Source organism: Oncorhynchus mykiss, chromosome 15 (genome assembly GCF_057628025.1).
Source record: "Oncorhynchus mykiss isolate SJ-2025 chromosome 15, ASM5762802v1, whole genome shotgun sequence".
Taxonomy (NCBI): domain Eukaryota; kingdom Metazoa; phylum Chordata; class Actinopteri; order Salmoniformes; family Salmonidae; genus Oncorhynchus; species Oncorhynchus mykiss.
In genome coordinates, this window is record NC_143036.1 from 31033247 (window position 1) to 31055323 (window position 22077).

At 43.1% G+C, this 22077-nt stretch overlaps 1 protein-coding gene across 1 annotated transcript; it reads left to right on the forward strand.

Annotated features, from left to right (window-relative positions):
• The first annotated feature begins 226 nt into the window (after nt 1-226).
• htr5ab (5-hydroxytryptamine receptor 5Ab) lies at nt 227-21118 on the forward strand. The gene is made up of 3 exons (XM_021563021.3): nt 227-380; nt 12191-12984; nt 19274-21118. Exons 2-3 carry the CDS (start codon nt 12256-12258, stop codon nt 19604-19606), a joined length of 1062 nt encoding a protein of 353 aa, XP_021418696.3. The 5' UTR covers nt 227-380; nt 12191-12255; the 3' UTR covers nt 19607-21118.
• Nucleotides 21119-22077: the final 959 nt, after the last annotated feature.

Below are 22077 nucleotides of genomic sequence, written 5' to 3' on the forward strand. Positions count from 1 at the left end.
AATAGACTAATCTTTCAGTGTACAGTTTACTTAGTACCTATACATTTTTAGAACGAATACCTGACAATGGCATGAAATGTACAAACAAATGCAATCAAGAAATACCTTCCCCTCCAAATGATATCCTTCGTGTAACATACGGATTAAATGTTTAAAATACATGTATTTTATGATAGTGAACAACCACTGTGATAGACTTATCTCCCCCTTTCTTGGGCTATGGTTCATTCCGAAGCCACTGTATCTCTTAGACGCTGCTTTCATAAACACTCACGGTAGGTCCACACGAGGAGTAACAAAGTGAACACATGGAAAAGCAAAAGACTGACCGAACTGTCCGTTCTGTTCCCATGTAGGACTCGTTTTTTCTGAGATTTGGGGTAAGTTATATCTAATATAGCCTACTGGATGCGTCGTTGGGTATCTTTATTCTAACGAGATCGCGGGCGTTCAGTCAATCAAAAGGTGTGACCATATCGCTCCACATCTAATATTGCAAGTTTATATGACCGAAAACAAACAGATATGCTATTGTCAAAGGCAAATAGGGTTGGGCAGTTTGACTTTCTGTCGAATTAGTCAAGTTCTGTTTTATTGACCGCGACTGGGAGTGTAGCAAACGTCCGTTCAACAGTCCTGTGTTGACCATTTGCAATTATGTTGTAGGTTATGGTTTTTATCGATAGTAGCCTAGGCTTATGTGTATTATTGGTATAGGTATTCTATATTTTATCCCAGATAATACATCAATAACTATTAGACTAAACTTCCCCCAAGACGTCTGAGTATAGTCTATTTTATAGATCTGTTGATGAGATTTCTTTGTTGTATGGGAATTATGTCATAATTACCATACAACAAAGAGATTTCTTCAAATCCCAAAAGCCGTAATTGTACCTGTTTCTAACATTGATCTCCTAATTTACAAATCAACAGATATTAGACTATACTCCGACGTCTCTGGGGGAAGTTTTGTCCATCACATAATGTGTCAGCAATGATCCTGCAATGTTTTTAAATAGAAAGGCCTTGGAGAATGAAGTTTGTTGTTGCATCACTGACAGTTTTATACAAAGATGATGTTTACCAGAATAGAAACCAGCTGCTGGTGTTAAGGACAACATGACACTAGCTTCCTTCCAAATGGCACCCTATTCCCGACATAGTGCACTACATAGGGAATAGAATGCCATTTGGGAGACGGCCATACTAATGGTGCTAATACAGTAGACGTGAAGAATGCAAATCCATAGACATGTTGTAGCTATTACCCTTATCCCCATGGGATGGAGAATGTGATGATGTTCCTTTGTGGCAGATGGAAATGCGTAATATCATTATAGCGTTGCCATAGCCACTTTGTTCTGTTAGGCACCAGTACAGGTTTATACAGCTTATTTCACTCTGGTGATGTAGTGTACTTCACCCCTGAAAGGCAAACTAGGTATAGAAGGGAGTAATGTCATTATATAGAGAGCGTTGCCATAGCCACTTTGTTCTGTTAGGCACCAGTACAGGTTTATACTATGAACTTCCATTTTATACCACTTCACTCTGGTAGTTTAGTGGACTTCACCATCACCCCTAAAAGGCAGTTGCCTGACTACTCAAACAGAATTCCTCCGCTGCTCAATGTTTGCTACATACTTCAGTCCGAGACTGCCATCGTTGAAGTTGTTTGTGATGTCGTCAATATGAGGGGCGCTGTACAAAACAAAGTCATCGGCGATTGGATCATCTCTAACCAATCGGAGTATCAAAGCTAATGACGCATTTTTACAACGCTGCATACCCACGCGTGTTCTGGCTCTGGCCCAACCCATCAGTATCTGGGACCAATCAGAACGGTTAGAATGTGTTTGTGTTCTAGAAATCGTTATGGCGGTATTCAGATCCAGACTCATTGTGGAGAAGAAACTAACGTCTGTGGGCTAGGCTTAGCGTTTGGCCCGAGCAAGAAGTCTGGGTAAACAGGCAAAAAGGGCAGTGAGTCTAGGCATTCTGTCTGTCTGAACAAAACGATTAACATGACGATTATGATGATGATGAAGGGGTATTTGAAATGGAAGCAATAACATATTGATTATTTCTTACAGCTCATGCACATCCTCTGTGGGAAAAAAAAGTTATGTAAATTGTCATGTGACAAGCCAAATAATAGCTTATTTGAAAACAAAGAATATACAATATTTGAAACTATTTGTGAATTTGTACACCTCCTCCCTATTCAGGAGTCTGTGTCATGGTTCTGTTCAGTATGGGGATGTGTAACAGTCAGTGAAAATCACACATGTATGTTATTAACATACATTTATAAAGGAATCAAGAAAATGGTGCTGGAGGAGATGGCCGCCGTTTTACGGTCTCCTAACCAATTGTGCTATTATGTGTTGTTTTTTTGCGATATTTGTAAATTAATTTGTACATAATGTTTCTGCAACCGTATCTTACGGAAGAAAAGAGCTTCTGGATATCAGGACAGCGATCACTCACCTCGGATTAGACAAAGATTTCTTCAACAACAAGCAGGACTCACACGATATTCTCCAAACACCCCACAGGGCAGACATCCCAATTATTCGCAAAAGGAAGCGACGCAGAGGAAGAAGAGCCGGATGCCTCGTCCGGACCCGCAGAAGACAACTAGGAAAGATGCCGTTACCGTCAATATTACTCGCCAACGGGCAATCATTGGACAATAAACTAGACGACGTACGATCACGAATATCCTACCAACGGGACATCAAAAAATGTAATATGTAATTTTGCTTCACGAAATCGTGGCTGAATGACTACATGGATATTCAGCTAGCGGGATACACGCTGCACCGGCAGGAAAGAACAGCAGGAGGTCGGTGCATATTTGTAAACAACAGCTGGTGCACGAAATCTAAGGAAGTCTCTAGATTTGCTCGCCTGAAGTAGAATATATTGTGATAAACTGCAGGCCACACTACTTGCCTAGAGAGTTCTCAGCTATACTTTTCGTGGCTGTTTATTTACCACCACAGACAGATGCTGGCACTAAGACCGCACTCAGTCAGCTGTATAAGGAAATAAGCAAACAGGAAACCACTCACCCAGAGGCGGCGCTCCTAGTGGCCGTAGACTTTAATGCAGGGAAACTTAAATCAGTTCTACCAAATCTCTATCAACATGTTAAATGTGCAACCAGAGGAAAACAATTCTAGATCACCTGTACTCCACACACAGAGATGCGTACAAAGCTCTCCCTCGCCCTCCATTTGGTAAATCCGACCACAATTCTATCCTCCTGATTCCTGCTTACAAGCAAAAATTAAAGCAGGAAGCACCAGTGACTCGATCTATAAAAAAATTGTCAGATGAAGCAGATGCTAAACTACAGGAGTGCTTTGCTATCACAGACTGGAAAATGTTCCGGGATTCTTCCGATGACATTGAGGAATACACCACATCAGTCACTGGCTTTATCAATAAGTGCATTGAGGATTTCGTCCCCACAGTGACTGTACATACATACCCCAACCAGAAGCCATGGATTACAGGCAACATTCGCACTGAGCTAAAGGGTAGAGCTGCCGCTTTCGAGGTGTGGGACTCTAACCCGAAACCTTACAAGAAATCCCGCTATGCCCTGCGACGAACCATCAAACAGGCAAAGCGTCAATACAGGGCTAAGATTGAATCATACTACACCAGCTCCGACGCTTGTCGGATGTGGCAGAGCTTGCAAACTATTACAGACTACAAAGGGAAGCACAGCCGCGAGCTACCCAGTGACACGAGCCTACCAGACGAGCTAAATCACTTCTATGCTCGCTTCGAGGCAAGCAACACTGAGGCATGCATGAGAGCATCAGCTGTTCTGGATGACTGTGTGATCACGCTCTCCGTAGCCGATGTGAGTAAGACCTTTAAACAGGTCAACATACACAAGGCTGCGGGGCCAGACGGATTACCAGGACGTGTGCTCCGGGCATGTGCTGACCAACCGGCAGTTGTCTTCACTGACATTTTCAACATGTCCCTGATTGAGTCTGTAATAGCAACATGCTTCAAGCAGACCACCATAGTCCCTGTGCCCAAGAACACGAAGGAAACCTGACTAAATGACTACCGACCCGTAGCACTCACGTCCGTAGCCATGAAGTGCTTTGAAAGGCTGGTAATGGGCTCACATCAACACCCTTATCCCAGAAACCCTAGACCCACTCCAATTTGCATACCGCCCAAACAGATCCACATATGATGCAATCTCTATTGCACTCCACACTGCCCTTTCCCACCTGGACAAAAGGAACACCTATGTGAGAATGCTGTTCATTGACTACAGCTCAGCGTTCAACACCATAGTACCCTCAAAGCTCATCACCAAGCTAAGGATCCTGGGACTAAACACCTCCCTCTGCAACTGGATCCTGGACTTCCTGACAGGCCGCCCCCAGGTGGTGAGGGTAGGTAGCAACACAACTGCCACAATGATCCTCAACACTGGAGCTCCCCAGGGGGGCGTGCTCAGTCCCCTCCTGTACTCCCTGTTCACCCACGACTGCATGGCCAGGCACGACTCCAACACCATCTTTAAGTTTGCTGACGACACAACAGTGGTAGGCCTGATCACCGACAATGACGAGACAGCCTATAGGGAGGAGGTCAGAGACCTGGCCGAGTGGTGCCAGAATAACAACCTATCCCTCAACGTAACCAAGAGAAAGGAGATGATTGTGGACTACAGGAAAAGGAGCACCGAGCACGTCCCCATTCTCATCGACGGGGCTGTAGTGGAGCAGGTTGATAGCTTCAAATTCCTTGGTGTCCACATCAACAACAAACTAGATTGGTCCAAACACACCAATTCAGTCGTGAAGAGGACACGACCAAGCCTATTCCCCCTCAGGAAACTAAAAAGATTGGCATGGGTCCTGAGATCCTCAAAAGGTTCTACAGCTGCAACATCATGAACATCCTGACCGGTTGCATCACTGCCTGGTACGGCAATGCAAGGCACTTCAGAGGGTAGTGCGTACGGCCCAGTACATCACTGGGGCAAAGCTGCCTGCCATCCAGGACCTCTACACCAGGCGGTGTCAGAGGAAGGCCCTAAAAATGGTCAAAGACCCCAGCCACCCTAGTCATAGACTGTTCTCTCTACTACCGCATGGCAAGTGGTACCGGAGTGCCAAGTCTAGGACAAAAAGGCTTCTCAACTGTTTTTACCCCCAAGCCATAAGACTCCTGAACATCTAACCAAATGGTTACCCGGACTATTTGCATTGTGTGCCCCCCCCCAACCCCCAACCCCTCTTTTACGCTGCTGCTACTCTCTGTTTATCTTATATGCATAGTCACTTTAACTATACATTCATGTACATACTACCTAAATGGCCTGACCAACCAGTGCTCCCGCACATTGGCTAACCGGGCTATCTGCGTTATGTCCCACCACCCGCCAACCCCTCTTTTTACGCTTCTGCTACTCTCTGTTCATCATATATGCATAGTCACTTTAACAATACCTACATGTACATACTACTTCAATAAGCCTCACTAACAGGTGTCTGTATATAGCCTTGCTACTCTTTTTTTTCCTTTACTTACCTACACACACACACATACTTTTTTTTCCGTACCTTTGGTTAGAGCCTGTAAGTAAGCATTTCACTGTACACCTGTTGAATTCGGCGCACGTGACAAATAAACTTTGATTTGAATCAACCACTCTGAATTTTATGAAACTCCAAGCTCTACAGTACCAGTCGAAAGTTTGGATGCACCTACTGATTCGAGGTTTTTTCTTTATATTCAATATTTTCTACATAGAATAATAGTGAAGACATCAAAACTCTGAAATAACACATATGGAATCATGTAGTTAACAAAAAAACGGTTAAGCGAATCAAAATATATTTTAAACTTGAGATTAGCCACCCTTTGCCTTCATGATAGCTTTGCAAACTCTTGGCATTCTCTCATCCAGATTTACCTGGAATGCTTTTCTTGAATGAGTTCCCACATATGCTGAGCACTTGTTGGCTTCTTTTCCTTCACTCTGCGGTCCAACTCATCCCTAACCATCTCAATTGGGTTGAGGTCGGGTGATTGTGGAAGCTTGGTCATCTGATGCAGCACTCCACCACTCTCCGTCTTGGTCAAATATTCCTTTCACAGCCTGGAGGTGTGTTGGGTCATTGTCCTGTTGAAAAACAAATGATATTTTCACTAAGTGCAAACCAGATGGGATGGCACATTGCTGCAGAATGCTGTGGTAGCCATGCTAGTTAAGTGTGCCTTGAATTCTAAATAAATCACCCACAGTATCACCAGGAAAGCACCATCACAGTGAGAACTACACATGGAGAGATCATCCGTTCACCTACTCTGCGTCTCACAAAGACACGGCTGTTGGATCCAAAATTTGGACAGATTTCCACTGGTCTAATGTTCATTGCTCCTGTTTAATGGCCCAAGCAAGTCTCTTCATGTTATTGGTGTCCTTTAGTAGTGGTTTCTTTGCAGCAATTCGACCATGAAGGCCTGATTAACACAGTCTCCTCTGAACAGTTGATGTTGAGATGTATCTGTTAATTTAACTCTGTGAAGCATTTATTTGGGCTGCAATTTCTGAGGCTAGTAACTCTAATGAACTTATCCTCTGCAGCAGAGGTAACTCTGGGTCTTCCTTTCCTGTGGCGGTCCACATGAGAGCCAGTTGCATCTTAGCGCTTGATGGTTTTTGTGACTGTACTTGAAGAAACGTTCAAAGTTCTTGAAATGTTCCGCATTTACTGACCTTCATGTCTTAATGTAATGATGGACTGTTGTTTCAATTTGCCTATTTAAGCTGTTCTTGCCATAATATGGACTTGGTCTTTTACCAAATAGGGCTATCTTCTGTATACCACCACTACCTTGTCACAACACAACTGATTGGCTCAAACGCATTAAGATGGAAAGAAATTCCATAAATTAACTTTTAACAAGGCACACCTGTTAATTGAAATGCATTCCAGTTGACTACCTCATGCTGGTTGAGAGAATGCCAAGAGTGTGCAAAGCTGTCATCCAGGCAATCTAAAATATATTTTGATTGGTTTAACACTTTTTTGGTTACTACATGATTTCTGTCCTTTGGTCTGATGAGTCCAAATTTTAGATTTTTGGTTCCCAACCGCCGTGTCTTTGTGAGATGCAGAGTAGGTGAACGGATAATCTCGGCATGTGTGGTTCCCACTGTGAAGCATGGACAAAAAGGTGTGATGGTGTGGTGGTGCTTTGCTGGTGACACTGTCAGTGATTTATTTAGAATTCAAGGCACACTTATCCAGCATGGCTACCACAGCATTCTGCAGCGATATGCCATCCCGTCTGGTTTGCTCTTAATGGGACTATCATTTGTTTTTCAACAGGACAATGACCCAAAACACACCTCCAGGCTGTGTAAGGGCTATTTAACCAAGGAGAGTGATTGAGTGCTGCATCAGATGACCTGTCCTCCACAATCACCCCCGACCTCAGCCCAATTGAGATGGTTTGGGATAAGTTGGACCGCAGAGTGAAGGAAAAGCAGCCAACAAATGCTCAGCATATGTGGGAAGTCCTTCAAGACTGTTGGAAAAGCATTCCTCATGAAGCTGGTTGAGAGAATGCTGAGAGTATGCAAAGCTGTCATCAAGGCAAAGAGTGGCTACTTTGAAGAATTTAAAATACAACACATATATTTTGATTTGTTTAACCGTTTTTTCGGTTACTACATGATTATTCCATAGTTCTGATGTCTTCACTATTATTCTACAATGTAGAAAATAGTAAAAATAAAGAAAAACCCTGCAATGAGTAGGTGTGTGCAAACTTTTGGCCGGTACTGTATATTAATAAAATATATAATTTAGCCAACGCTTTTAAAACAAACCCACAATCCTGATATTCAAGCAACATGCTCTACCCATTGAGCCACACAGGACCAAGCTAAACAAAAGGAAATGTTCTCCCAGTCGCTCTACTTCTTTAATTGGGTCTGTGTGTCATAGCTTTGATTGGAGTGTGTGTGTGTGTGTGTGTGTGTGTGTGTGTGTGTGTGTGTGTGTGTGTGTGTGTGTGTGAACTGTCAGGCCTCCCAGGCACCTGTTGTATGATCTCAGGAGACAAGACAAGACGCCCCGGGTTCCGTGGACTGTCATCCGTGATTAGCAGTCGACTCTTTGGATCCTTGCTTCTTTTGTGAAGGCCAAATGTTTGATTGCTGTGTTCCTCTCAAATATGTGTGCGTCCAATTTCATGGCTCTCTCGGAGTACTTTCTAATGAGAGAGGGAAGAGAAGAAAAGAGGAGTGTGTGTGACCGCCTGCCGGGTAGGCCCTTGTCATGGTTGGACGGTTGATCTCTGTGATTAGAAGGCATGGCTGGAGAGTGTGATGGCAAGAGAGGAGTTGTGTCCCAAATGGCACCCTATTCCCTATATAGTGCACTACTTTTGACCAGGGCCACCATAGGGTCCTGGTCAAAAGTAGTGCACTATATAGGGAATAGGCTGCCATTTGGGACGTAACCAGAGCGTATCTCAAACACAGATCAGCACTGCTTGACAGGGCCAGGCGGGGGGTGATTATTGATGAGCCCCGGGGTAATTAGATGCACAATGGGTAATCACATGCACATGAATTTGCGGGAGACACTCTCTCTCGTCTCTGGTGTTGTGAGAGCTGCAAGCAGCATCGGAACACCACAGCTGATTTGCCCTGTCTCCAAAATTGCACCCTATTCCCTACATAGAACAGAGGGGGGGGGTTTTCATCGCAAACCCATTCTGAGAGACGTATTGCATAGCCCCGAAATGTATGAACACTCATCCAGAAAGTCAATAGTTTCATAAATAACTTACGACTGACGGATTCCCAAAGCCATCATAGAGCATAATAGATTCTCAATGTCCTAAACTGACTTTTTATTTTTAGCAGTTTAACAACAGCCTCGGAAGTTGTAACAATATTTTGTGCTCTATTCAATCAGATCCGCTTTAGCCGAAATCCACAGAGGTTGTTTTGGCGGTGTCAGATGTGGAACTGCGTTAGAACTGTCAAATCCACAAGCATCTCCTGGCATTATACCGAAAGCTGACATTGCCATTGACTGCAAGGAGTCGCATTAAGAGAAATCCCATGCAGCCCTGTTTAGGTTGAACACTGGAATGTGAGATGTAATCTCCACCTCGAAAAATCCTCATTTTTTTCCCTATTATTTATTTATTTATTTGAGTGTCATTATTTATATTTTGCCTACACTTTCTCATTCTGAACTTCCACCTAGTCCCGAGTGGGACTAGGTGTGGCTTCGTGACAATGATGAGAGAAACAAAAAAATATTTGAAAAATAATGGGGTCCCCAGAAATTTGAGTGAAGGAAAATTGTTTTCCCGCTGAAAAAGTTTGAATACGACTGCCTTAAAGGGAACTAATGGAAATGTCACCTAACATCGCCTGTTTTCTGGGCAGACACAAAGATATGATGATTTTGATTCCGGTATAATAATTACATTTTAATCCCAATATCGACATGCGCAGGACTGGCCATAGGGGAGTTTGGTCAAAAGTCAAATGTTCCGGTATTGGGGCATCGAGGTAAAAATGGGCGTGTTAGAAATCCCAGGCCGACTTCTGGTCACAGTCTGTCCCTGGCTTGGAACAGACTGGGACTAGAATACTGCACTACAATGGCACTGTACAATAAGTGAGCCCATTGACTATTAAAGCAAAGAGCTCTAACAAAGTCAAGGGGGCATAGTAGGACAGGTGAATCAGAGCTAATATAGTTTACAGTTACACAATGATAAAGGACTAGAAACAATTGGATTTGCTTGTTGTGTGTGTGTGTGTTTGTGTGTGTGTGTGTGTGTGTGTGTGTGTGTGTGTGTGTGTGTGTGTGTGTGTGTGTGAAAAATCCATATCACAGCAAGTCCTGAGACAAATTATGATATAGATAATGATAATGAGGTAATTACTACAGACTGGCTAGCCTTTGTGAAATACAGTATATAGGCTATAGCATTTAGTACTCCCAAGGCGACTCTTGAATTATGCAACACTAAGAGTAAAATATAGTTCCCTGTATACCAGATAAATGTTAGTTTCCTATTTTAATTATGTTGAACAAAAATATAAACGCAACATGTAAAGTGTTGGTCCCATGATTCATTAGCTGAAATTAAAGATCCCAGAAGCACAAAAAGCTTATTTCTCAAAGAAATATATACACAAATTTGTTTACATCCCTGTTAGTGAGCATTTCTCCTTTGCCAATATAATCCATCGACCTGACAGGTGTAGCATATCAAGAAGCTGATTACTGAGGTGCACCTTGTGCTGGTGGCAATAAAAGGCCACTCGAAAATGTGCACTTTTGTCACACAACACAATGCCACAGATGTCTCAAGCTGAGGGAGCGTGCAATTGGCATGCTGACTGCAGGAATGTCCACCAAAGCTGTTGCTAGATAATTAAATGTTAATTTCTCTCCCATAAGCCACCTCAAATGTAATTTTAGAGAATTTGTCAGAACATCCAACCGGCCTCACAACAGCAGACCACGTGTAACCACTCCAGCCCAGGACCTCCACATCCGGCTTCTTCACCTGCAGGATCAACTGAGAACAGCCACCCGGACAGCTGATGAAACTGTGGGTTTGCACAACTGAATAATTTCTGTACAAACTGTCAGAAAGCACCTCAGGGAAGCTCATTTGCATGCTTTGTTATCCTCACCAGGGTCTGACCTAACTGCAATCCGGCATCGTAACCAACTTCGATGGCCACTGGCATGCTGGAGAAGTGTGCTCTTCATGGGCGAGTGGTTTACTGATGTCAACATTGTGAACAGAGTGCCCAATGGTGGCAGTGGGGTTATGGTATGGGCAGGCATAAGCTAAGGACAACGAACACATGCATTTTATCGATGGCAATTTGAATGCACAGGGACACCATGACGAGATCCTGAGGCCCATTGTTGTGCCATTCATCTGCCGCCATCATCTAATGTTTCAGCATGATAATGCACAGCCCCATGACTCAAGGATCTACACACAATTCCTGAAAATGTTCTAGTTCTTCCATGGCCTGCATACTCACTAGACATGTCAGCCATTGAGCATGTTTGCGATGCTCTGGATCGACGTGTAAGGCCGTGTGTTCCTGTTCCCACCAATATCCAGCAACTTCGCACAGCCATTGAAGAGGAGTGGGACAACATTTCACAGGCCACAATCAAAAGCCTGATCAACTCTATGTGAAAGAGACATGTCGCGCTGCATGAGACAATTGGTGGTCACACCAGATACTGAGTGTTTCTTTTTATTTATCCACACCCCTAACCTTTTTTTTAAGGTATCTGTAACCAACAGATGCATATCGGTATTCCCAGTCATGTGAAATCCATAGATTAGGGCTTAATGAATTTACTTTAATTCAACAGATTTTCTTAAAACGAACCGTAACTCAGTAAAGTCTTTAAAATGGTTGCGTTTAGATTTGTGTTCAGTGTAGCTACAGAAACAATGACGTGTAGAAAATGTTTTACCCTTGAGTATACTTCCTGCATGTAACTTTAGCCCAGCTTGATTTTATTTCATTTGATTATGTAAATAGGCATATTTAACAGAAATGGGATTCCAACATATGGCCTTCACACTCCCATTCGTAACTATTGCCTTTGATTTCGTAACATCCCTAGGAACCCTGTTTTGTCTAAATAATAACGCGGAAACAAAGTAACAAACGCTAAATTGTGTATTCCGTGCAAGTCTTTTTCATCCGTGATACAATTTCGGTGACAATGAATGCAAATCAAAAGGTGACGGACGGGGCTTTGGAGCTGAATATTTAATGGTCTTCGTCAGAATCACAGATGTAGTCGACATCGCAATCAAGTCCGAAAGTTGTAGGCCGATTAATTGACAGTTGAAATGAGACTCTCAACCAGGTTTTAGTGTTTATGACGCATCATGAATACAGTAGTACTTTCACAGGGAACGTGAACAAAATCGGAGTAAGGATCTGAATAAAATCATTCTCCTTCAATGCCCTTCCCAGTTTCCTTTGTTTTTCGCTTCACCCCTTCCATAGATATGGCTGTGACGTCTGTCATGTGTCAAGACTATCAAGTGTCATGTGTTCTGTTTGCATGAGTTAAAAGCTTCTTCTCTCTCTCTCTACACACTGCAGGATGCTTCAAATCAGAAGCTTCCCCTGTGACAGACCTGTCTGAGCTCCGCTGAACACTGCTGAACATGACCCAGCCCAATGTGAGCCTGGTGACTGCCAACCTCAGCGGGGCCTGGGCCAGGGCCGGAAGCGACGACCTAGGGTATGGAGCAGGGAACTTCTATCGTCCGTTCTCAGTGTTCAGTGTGCTAACTCTCACCCTGCTAGCCATGCTGGTGGTGGCCACCTTCGTGTGGAACCTCCTAGTTCTCCTCACCATCCTGAGGGTGCGTACCTTCCACCGCGTGCCCCACAACCTGGTGGCCTCCATGGCCATCTCGGACGTGATGGTGGCCGCCCTGGTCATGCCCCTGAGCCTGGTGCACGAGCTCAACGGGAGGCTGTGGAAGCTGGGCCGCGTGCTCTGCCAGGTATGGATCTCCTTCGACGTGCTCTGCTGCACAGCCAGCATCTGGAACGTGACGGCCATCGCCCTGGACCGCTACTGGTCCATCACCAGACACTTGGAGTACACGCTCAAGACCCGCAAGAGGATCTCCAATGTGATGATTGCTCTTACCTGGCTGTTGTCCTCCGTCATCTCCCTGTCGCCGCTGTTCGGCTGGGGGGAGACCTACTCGGAGGAGGGCATGGAGTGCCAGGTGAGCCAGGAGCCCTCCTACACTATCTTCTCCACCTTCGGAGCGTTCTACCTGCCGCTGTGCGTGGTGCTCTTCGTCTACTGGAAGATCTACAAGGCTGCCAAGTTCCGTATCGGCTCGTGCAAAACCAACACCATCACGCCTATGGCTGAGGTGATTGAGGTACTTTTGTTGCTACAGTATAGTCTTACTCAGCGTGTTAAACTGGTTGAAGTTGCATCAAAGCGATGTTATTCATACCAGTGTCTGGTTGTGACGATGTCTTCTTCAACCAGTTTTGCCTGCTGGGTGGTTGGATGTTTCATGTGGGATCCACATGATGAATTACCAGTAGACTAGCTTGACATCAATATTCAGTTGATTTTATTATATTATTATTGCATTGACACACTCCTAAAGCTCCTCGGGCAATTTTGCCAGACTTAATCAATCAACCTTGACCAATGTTCAGATAATGGTTGCGCATTTGAACACAATCTAAAAAAATTCTCTGAATGTACCTCAAATGATATCAGTGTCATTATAGCTCTATCATATCTGCTCGTGAGTGCATATCACATTATCATTGACTGATGAGACTGTACTGTAGCTCTCAAATTGGTTGCTGGGCAATTAGTGGAAAACCATGTCATCTGTATAATATATTCTGAGCTGTTCTGATGGTGCTGTGATGCTGCTGCAGGGCTCTGGGATGTGAATTTTTCTTTAATGCTTATCAGCTAGTACTGTATCTCATACTCAACAGACCAATTCACCTGGAGGCATACACAAGTGCATGTATGGACATAGGCCCCCACACACGTGCACAGCCGCACACAACTACACAAATCACAGTCAACATGCAAAAACAATCCCTTGATGTGAAGGATCTTTTTTTTCAAGGATCTTTGGCTTTTTTCACACTATCTCTCTCTCTCACACACACACGCGCGCACATACAAATGCACACATGCACGCGCGCACACACACACACACACACACACACAGACAGAGGGAAGAAACAAAAATACAGTAACAAGGGAGGGAGGCAGTTGGTATAACCCCTGTTAATCGCTATAGGCACAGTGGCCTGTAAACACCCAGCATGTTTAACAAGGCTAGGGACCACTGCGCCTTCCTCACCACAGCAGCTCCCTCTAATCAGCAGGGACTCTGACAGAGTCCAGAGACCCAGGCCTTGTCCTAAATGGCACACTATCCCTATATAGTGTACTACTTTTTGACCAGGGCCCAATGGGCTCCGGTCAAATGTAGTGAACTATATAGGGAATCGGCTGTAATTTGGAACGCAGACTCACTCAACAAGCCCAAACTAATTTATTAAATCATGCCATTTATTTACTCTGTTCAAAGGGAGCTGCCTCCATGCTGCCTTCACTCTCTCATGTTATATACAATAGGCAAACAGAAAACATAGGCCTTTGAGCTTGGCTGGTTTGTTTTGTTTTGAGACTAAGGGGAGAGAATTGGCTGGTACAAAACAGCATCAACTTATTAAGACTATAGACAGCTATTTCAGGCTATTTCATCCACCGACTGATTTGGAGACACCTCATTCGTCAGTTAAAAATAGACTTCTTATAGCTCGGTAGGTCTTTTCATATATTCGTCCACAGAATATAGAAAATATTCTGTTGTAGGTTTTATTCAATTATACCACAATAATTATTCGCATAATACTGAGCAGTCGTAAAATAGAAAAACAAATTGGCGCCTAACGACTATTTATCCCCGTACGCCCGCTGTAGACACCCTATCTACAACAACATAGCTCAGGCAGGAGGAAGCTCTCTCATCCATGTATATGCAGATGATACAGTCTTACACTCAGCTGGCCCCTCCCCGGATGTTGTGTTAAACACTCCACAACAAAGCTTTCATAGTGTCCAACAAGCTTTCTCTGCCCTTAACCTTGTTCTGAACACCTCCAAAACAAAGGTCATGTGGTTTGATAAGAAGAATGCCCCTCTCCCACCGGTGGGTTTACTACCTCTGAGGGTTTAGAACTTGACGTAGTCACCTCGTACAAGTACTTGGGAGTATGGCTAGAGTAGACGTTACACTGTCCTTCTCTCAGCACATATCAAAGCTGAAGGCTAAGGTTAAATCTAGACTTGGTTTCCTCTATCGAAATCGCTCCTCTTTCACCCCAGCTGCCAAACTAACCCTGATTCAGATGACCATCCTACCCATGCTAGATTACGGAGACGTAATGTATAGATCAGCAGGTAAGGGTGCTCTCGAGTGGCTAGACGTTCTTTACTATTCGGCCATCAGATTTGCCACCAATGCTCCTTATAGGACACATCACTGCACTCTATACTCCTCTGTAAACTGGTCATCTCTGTATACCCGTCGCAAGACCCACTGGTTGATGCTTATTTATAAAAACCCTCTTAGGCCTCACTCCCCCCTATCTGAGATATCTACTGCAGTCCTCATCCTCTACATACACCACCCGTTCTGCCAGTCACATTCTGTTAAAGGTCCCCAAAGCACACACATCCCTGGGTCACTCCTCTTTTCAGTTTGCTGAAGCTAGTGACTGGAACGAGCTGCAACAAACACTCAAACTGGACCGTTTTATCTCCATCTTTTCATTCAAAGACTCAATCATGGACACTCTTACTGACAGTTGTGGCTGCTTTGCGTGATGTATTGTGTCTACCGTCTTGCCCTTTGTGCTGTTGTCTGTGCCCAATAATGTTTGTACCATGTTGTGCTGCTGCTATGTTGTGTTGCTACCATGTTGTTGTCATGTTGTGTTGCTACGAGAGGTCGACCGATTATGATTTTTCAACGCCGGAACCGATACCGATTATTAGAGGACCAAAAAAAACGGAACCGATTAATCGGACAATTTAAAAAAAAAATGTTTTTGTAATAATGACAATTACAACAATACTGAATGAACACTTATTTTAACTTAATATAATACATCACTAAAATGTTCAATTTGGTTTAAATAATGCAAAAACAAAGTGTTGGAGAAGAAAGTAAAAGTGCAATATGTGCTATGTAAGAAAGCAAACGTTTCAGTTCCTTGCTCAGAACATGAGAACATATGAAAGCTGGTGGTTCCTTTTAACATGAGTCTTCAATATTCCCAGGTAAGAAGTTTTAGGTTGTAGTTATTATAGGAATTATAGGACTATTTCCCTCTATACCATTTGTATTTCATTAACCTTTGACTACTGGATGTTCTTATAGGCACTTTAGTATTGCCAGTCTAACAGTATAGCTTCCGTCCCTCTCCTCGCTCCTCCCTGGGCTTGAACCAGCAACACAACGACAACAGCCACCATCGAAGCAGCGTAACCCATGCAGAGCAAGGGAAACAACAACATGCTCAGAGCGAGTGACGTTTGTAACACTATTAGCGCACGCTAACTAGCTAGCCATTTCACTTCGGTTACACCAGCCTCATCTCGGGAGTTGATAGGCTTGAAGTCATAAACAGCGCAATGCTTGACGCACAAGGAAGAGCTGCTGGCAAAACGCACGAAAGTGCTGTTTGAATGAATGTTTGCGCGCCTGCTTCTGCCTACCACCGCTCAGTCAGATACTTAGATACTTGTATGCTCAGTCAGATTATATGCAATGCAGGACATGCTAGATAATATCTAGTAACATCATCAACCATGTGTAGTTAACTAGTGATTATGATTGATTGTTTTTAAGTTTAAGTTTAATGCTAGCTAGCAACTTACCTTGGCTTACTGCATTCGCGTAACAGGCAGTCGTTATTGCAGGTCGTTATTGCATTGGACTAGTTAACTGTAAGGTTGCAAGATTGCTTCCCCCGAACTGACAAGGTAAAAATCTGTCGTTCTGCCCCAGAACGAGGCAGTTAACCCACCGTTCCTAGGCCATCATTGAAAATAAGAATGTGTTCTTAATTGACTTGCCTCGTTAAATAAAGGTATTTTTTTTAAATCAGCAAATCGGCGCCCAAAAATACCAAATTCCAATTGTTATGAAAACTTGAAATCGGCCCTAATTAATCGGCCATTCCGATCAATCGGTCGACCTCTAGTTGCTACCATGCTGTGTTGTCATGTGTTGCTGCCATACTATGTTGTTGTCTTAGGTCTCTCTTTATGTAGCGTTGTGGTGTCTCTGTTGATGTGTGTTTTGTCCTATTTAAAAAAATATATATATATCCCAGACCCCGTCCCCGCAGGAGGCCTATTGCCTTTTGGTAGGCCGTCATTGTAAATAAGAATTTATTCTTAACTGACTTACCTAGTTAAATAAAGGTTAAGTAAAAAATAAATAGTTTTCATAGAAATGTATATGACAGTCAGATATTACCCCCTTGGACTGTGGTCTTTCAGCTGAATTCATTTTGTCATTCCTTTTCTATGGGGAAAAGTTAGGCTGTTTTCGATTTGGTATTACAGTTTGCATACATGGGTCTTTGGCTCAAGGTCAGCCCAGTTAACAGCGTGGACAAAAGGAGTCATGACTGAGGCGTGAAAACATCTAAGCACAATGGACCATGCATACCACAATAGGGAGGGAGCCCTACCGGACATTTCACACACAATTACACCCACTGGTCACAGACGTCAGTTCAACAACTCATTTTAATTGACCTTTGATTGAGTTGTCAACTAACATGAATTCAACATTAAATCAGCAAAAACTTTACCATGTCATTGATTTTAGTTTAGAAGTTGGGTGATTAAAAATACCAAAAATACAGAAATGTCTTTATGTTGATGACAGTGGGAACAATGTTGATTCAACCAGTTTGGGCCCATTAGTGCACATTCCTTTTGCAATTCTAACATGTCCGCGTTATTAACCTGTTTCCAATGCGTTTTAAATGTCATTTAAGAACAAAAAAAGACAGCTTTTCAGGTGTTTGTAAATATAAAGACAGGTTTAATACATTTTCTTTTACGCGGTACAATTCAAGTTGTGTTACAGTGGCATTTGTTACATTGTAATTATTGTATTTCCAACATGTTTTAACATGGACATGTCTGGTAGGCTAGTCTACCTCTGAGTGGATTGGAGGTAGGTCTGGTCTTACTTTCAACCCATCTCTAAATGCAATCCCTTAACCCCCTGGTGTGGCTCAGTGGAGTAGAACCACTGTGGTCTAATAGGAAATGACATTGATATTTATTCTACCGTTACTCGGTATGCAAAAGGGATCCGCTATGATTAATCCAGTTGAGCCTATGAAACAACATCAAACAACATTGCTATTGCGTATGTATTGTGTATGTCTTAAGTTTGCATGTCTTAAACTCAACAGTAACTTAGTTAAGTCACTTAGTTACTGATAGTTAGCTTCCTCTTTGTACAACAAAAAATTACATTTGACCAAGTGAACCTTAATCTATTGACTGGAGTCAAGCTTTCATATATCACAGTCCCAGATTGGCCATGCATGGGATCAAAATGATAGTTTTTAACCATGTGCATCATTTATTTGGGGCTGTGCTGTGTGGTATGACTGTGATGTGTGGTATGACAGTTAAACTAAGCGTGTGAGGCAATTATCATTTATATTCTTCAAGAGTCCATGGCTATATATCCTTCATTTAGAAGTACACAAATTGATGTGTCAACGCCAGATTGACCCTTTAAACTGCATTATTACACTGCCCTTCAATTTGGCATCGGCAACTTACCCCCAGCCACTGTGCTTTTAACCTCCTACCCTCTGCTGCAAATTGATTATTTTGATTGTTTGTTTTATTGTTTTAATTGACCAGGCCTACATCCCAAATGGCACCCTATCCCCTATTTAGTGCACTACTTTTGACCAGGGCCCGTCGGGTGTCATTTGGGACGCAACCCCAGATGTGATCTGCTGGGAGGAAAGTGTAGGTTTATAAACAGCTCATGCAGAATGACCTGAAGGGGTCAGGTGTAGAGAGAAACACTACTCCACCAGGCTCAACATAACAGTGCAGCTGACTAGAGAGGAGAAATGGGAGGATAGATTGAAGCATAGTGTTTTCATTCCATTACTTCCATTTAACAGCACTCTCTGTATGAGTCACAAGTGCAGGTTGATGGCTTGAGTTCTGGCAGGAGGTTGGAGTTTATGCAAACGTATCGTTTGGCTCAATGATTGATTCATTAGAGGCTATTCTGCTTGTTTTTGCTTGATTTGTTAATTTGCCTATTGGATTCAGCTAGCTGACTGGTTGCTCAATTAACTCATTCATGGCTGGTTCTTTTACTAATGTGAGTATCGATTGGTTGACTGATTTGACTAACTGACTAACTGACTAATTGACTGAGAACAAAATAAAGTGTGGATTACAGTGTCTCAAACGGTAAAACTGAAAGCCTGTGACAACCACTGACTGATTGGTCTGTTCTTTAACTTATTTTAGTAATGTGAGTATCAATTGGTTGACTGATTTGACGGAGTAACTGATTGACTAACTGGTTGGCTGACTGATTTGATTGACAGGTGAAGGAAACGTCGCGGCAGCCCCAGATGGTGTTCACAGTGCGCCACGCCACTGTGACCTTCCAGACGGATGGCGACACGTGGCGCGAGCAGAAGGAGAAGAAGGCGGCGCTGATGGTGGGCATCCTGATTGGCGTCTTCGTCCTCTGCTGGATCCCCTTCTTCCTCACGGAGCTCATCATCCCGCTGTGCCACTGCGACATCCCGCCCATCTGGAAGAGCATCTTCCTGTGGCTGGGCTACTCCAACTCCTTCTTCAACCCGCTTATCTACACCGCCTTTAACAAGAACTACAACAACGCCCTTAGGAACCTGTTCTCCCGTCAACGCTGAGGCTGAGGGCTAAAGGTTGAGGGCTAAAGGTTGAGGGCTAAAGGTTGAGGGCTAAAAGACAATGAGGGCTAAAGGACAAAACAGATCATGCCAAATAGCGGTTAAAATCAACGGGTGGCCGTCCAATTGTCTCTGACCACAGAACATTGGCCATCATTTTCTGTTAATTTAAAACTAAGGCTGAGGGTGGGGATAAGGCAGAGGCGGAGAATGGGGCTGTCTTGAAAAAACACACCATCACATGATCAAATTGATGTCACAGGAATGGTGTTGAGGGGGGTAACGTTCCTTAGATACACCATAGACTGAAAACAAAATAAATACGGTTCTCTCATAAACCATAGGACTCAACTACAAACCATGGCCAGCTAGCACATTTGGTTCCTTGGAAGTTGTGGGAACGTACATTTTTGTTTTCCCATTGGTTCTGGGAATGAAGCCATACGTTTCCTGACTGTTAAAACTGAATGTTTTTTTAAACGTTCTGAGAATGGAAGTGAAAATTTCACCTGTTCTGGGAACTTCCATTTTTAGGTTGCAGAGAGGTTCTGAGAACATTTTTCTATTGTTCCCTGAATGTTAAATAACACTGCTAGTTTAACTCCAAGCACAGATAGAACATTATTTGGAAAGGCATTAATCATGCAAACACATTTCTTTCTTCTTGTGGCATGATGTCAGTCAGATTCAAACCTATAATCTTCTGCTCTCTATCCATGGAATTAGTCCACTGCACCACCAGGAACAAGCTATTAATTTAAACAGACCCTATTTCAAAGGAAACAAGCCCTCATTAAGAGCAGGTGTGGCCAATTAGTAGGTGTGGCCAACAAACCTGAACAGACTTAACAAGATTTTTGTTGATTGTGAGAACGGGAATGTATATGTTTTTAAATAACATTCTGAGAACGTTCTGGGAACGTTACTAACATTTTCTTGTGTTTTTTTATGGAAAGTTTTCTTAATGTTCTGAGAACATGACTTTAAATAGAATCATGAGGAAACCTGTAGAAAACGTTATGCTGAAGTACTGACATGTCCACAGAAGAATATTGTTTCTTAAAGTTATCTGAATGTTCTGAGAAGATGACTTTTAATAGAACCATGAGGAAACCTGTAGGAAGCGTTATGGGAAGGTTGTATGCAAAATAACTAGGACAACCACGCTCTCACCAAGCTCTAAGAAACATATGGTTCTCAGAACGTTATGTGCTTGCTGGGTATATAATCAACAAACCGTGGACTACATTGTAAAATATGTAGTAGATAACAAACTAGGAACCACATTACAATCCGTGGATTTGGCAACCATCTATTCACTCCGTAGATGTTTAACAACTATTGATTTTCTCTGTGAATAAAACCGATTGTGGTCCACAAACTGAAGTCAACAAGCATTATTGTGATCATCTTGTAACTGACATACACCATATTGAGAAAGTACAGTTTTAGATTGCTGTGTCCAAATAAGATAATACTGTATCAAAATGAAATAAACGGATAAAAATGAAACAGGGGTTGATCATAATCTTTACTCTCAATTGTTTGAGATCATAAAAGTCACAGGTGTCTTCATATTATAGAGAAATCTATTCGGATTGTTGATGAATTGTTCAAACACAAAGTTGGATATTGAGTGTGACAGGCATTGTACTCCTCTAGTGTCTACACAGATGAAATGGTTGAGCTAGTTTGAGTGTAGTCGGTTTTCGTGAGACATTGGGGATGGAGAGAGGAAAGCCAACGTTCTTTCTCATGGACTGTCACATTTGAAATGCCTCTCATGACTCCACACATTCCCCCATGATAGCTGATATTTACTTACCACATCTCCTCTTTGGCACTGCTCCTATCCCCAGCTGGAAATGCAAATAGCTGGAAATGCCCAGTGAGCCATCCCCACAACAACATAACCTTATGGTATGAGGGATGTGTTTGTATCAGCTGCATGGTGGAGAGCTAAAATTAGAGTGTGTCTGCATGAACTTGTGTGTGTGTGTGTGTGTCTGTGTGAGTGTGTGCGTATGTGTGTGAGAGATAGAGGATTAGGGGGTTACCCACCATTGGCCCTTACCTCCGGCAACACTCCCTCACATCTCCACTTCAAAGGGGATACGGCACTTCCTCCTTGGGTAGAGTGGGACGGCGGATGGGAGAGGTGTTCGAATTGGGTTGTCTGACTCATCTACCTGGCCGTCCGTGTCCTCTACCGCTCAGGTGTTTCCTAACAGAACAGTAGGCTACTGAAGAGTGGGGATCCAGAGAGTGTCAACATAATATATTCAGTAAAGGAAAAGATAACGTGTTGATGCCGGGATCTTCCATTAACAAATAAAAGGGGTGGTTGGATCAAACCAAAAACATTTAAAAAGATGAAAAGGTCCACACTTGAATATGATTTGCAATTGATAATATTTTGGTTGATGAATTATAAGTGATAATAAACCGCACGCATACGTTTCAGCTTGCGC

Bases quoted from the DNA above. Each gene is read 5' to 3' on its own strand.
- htr5ab (XM_021563021.3), top strand. From the start codon at position 12,256: ATGACCCAGCCCAATGTGAGCCTGGTGACTGCCAACCTCAGCGGGGCC. The intron at 12,985-19,273 runs GTGATTGAGGTA...TTTGATTGACAG, and splicing joins CCATCACGCCTATGGCTGAG to GTGAAGGAAACGTCGCGGCA.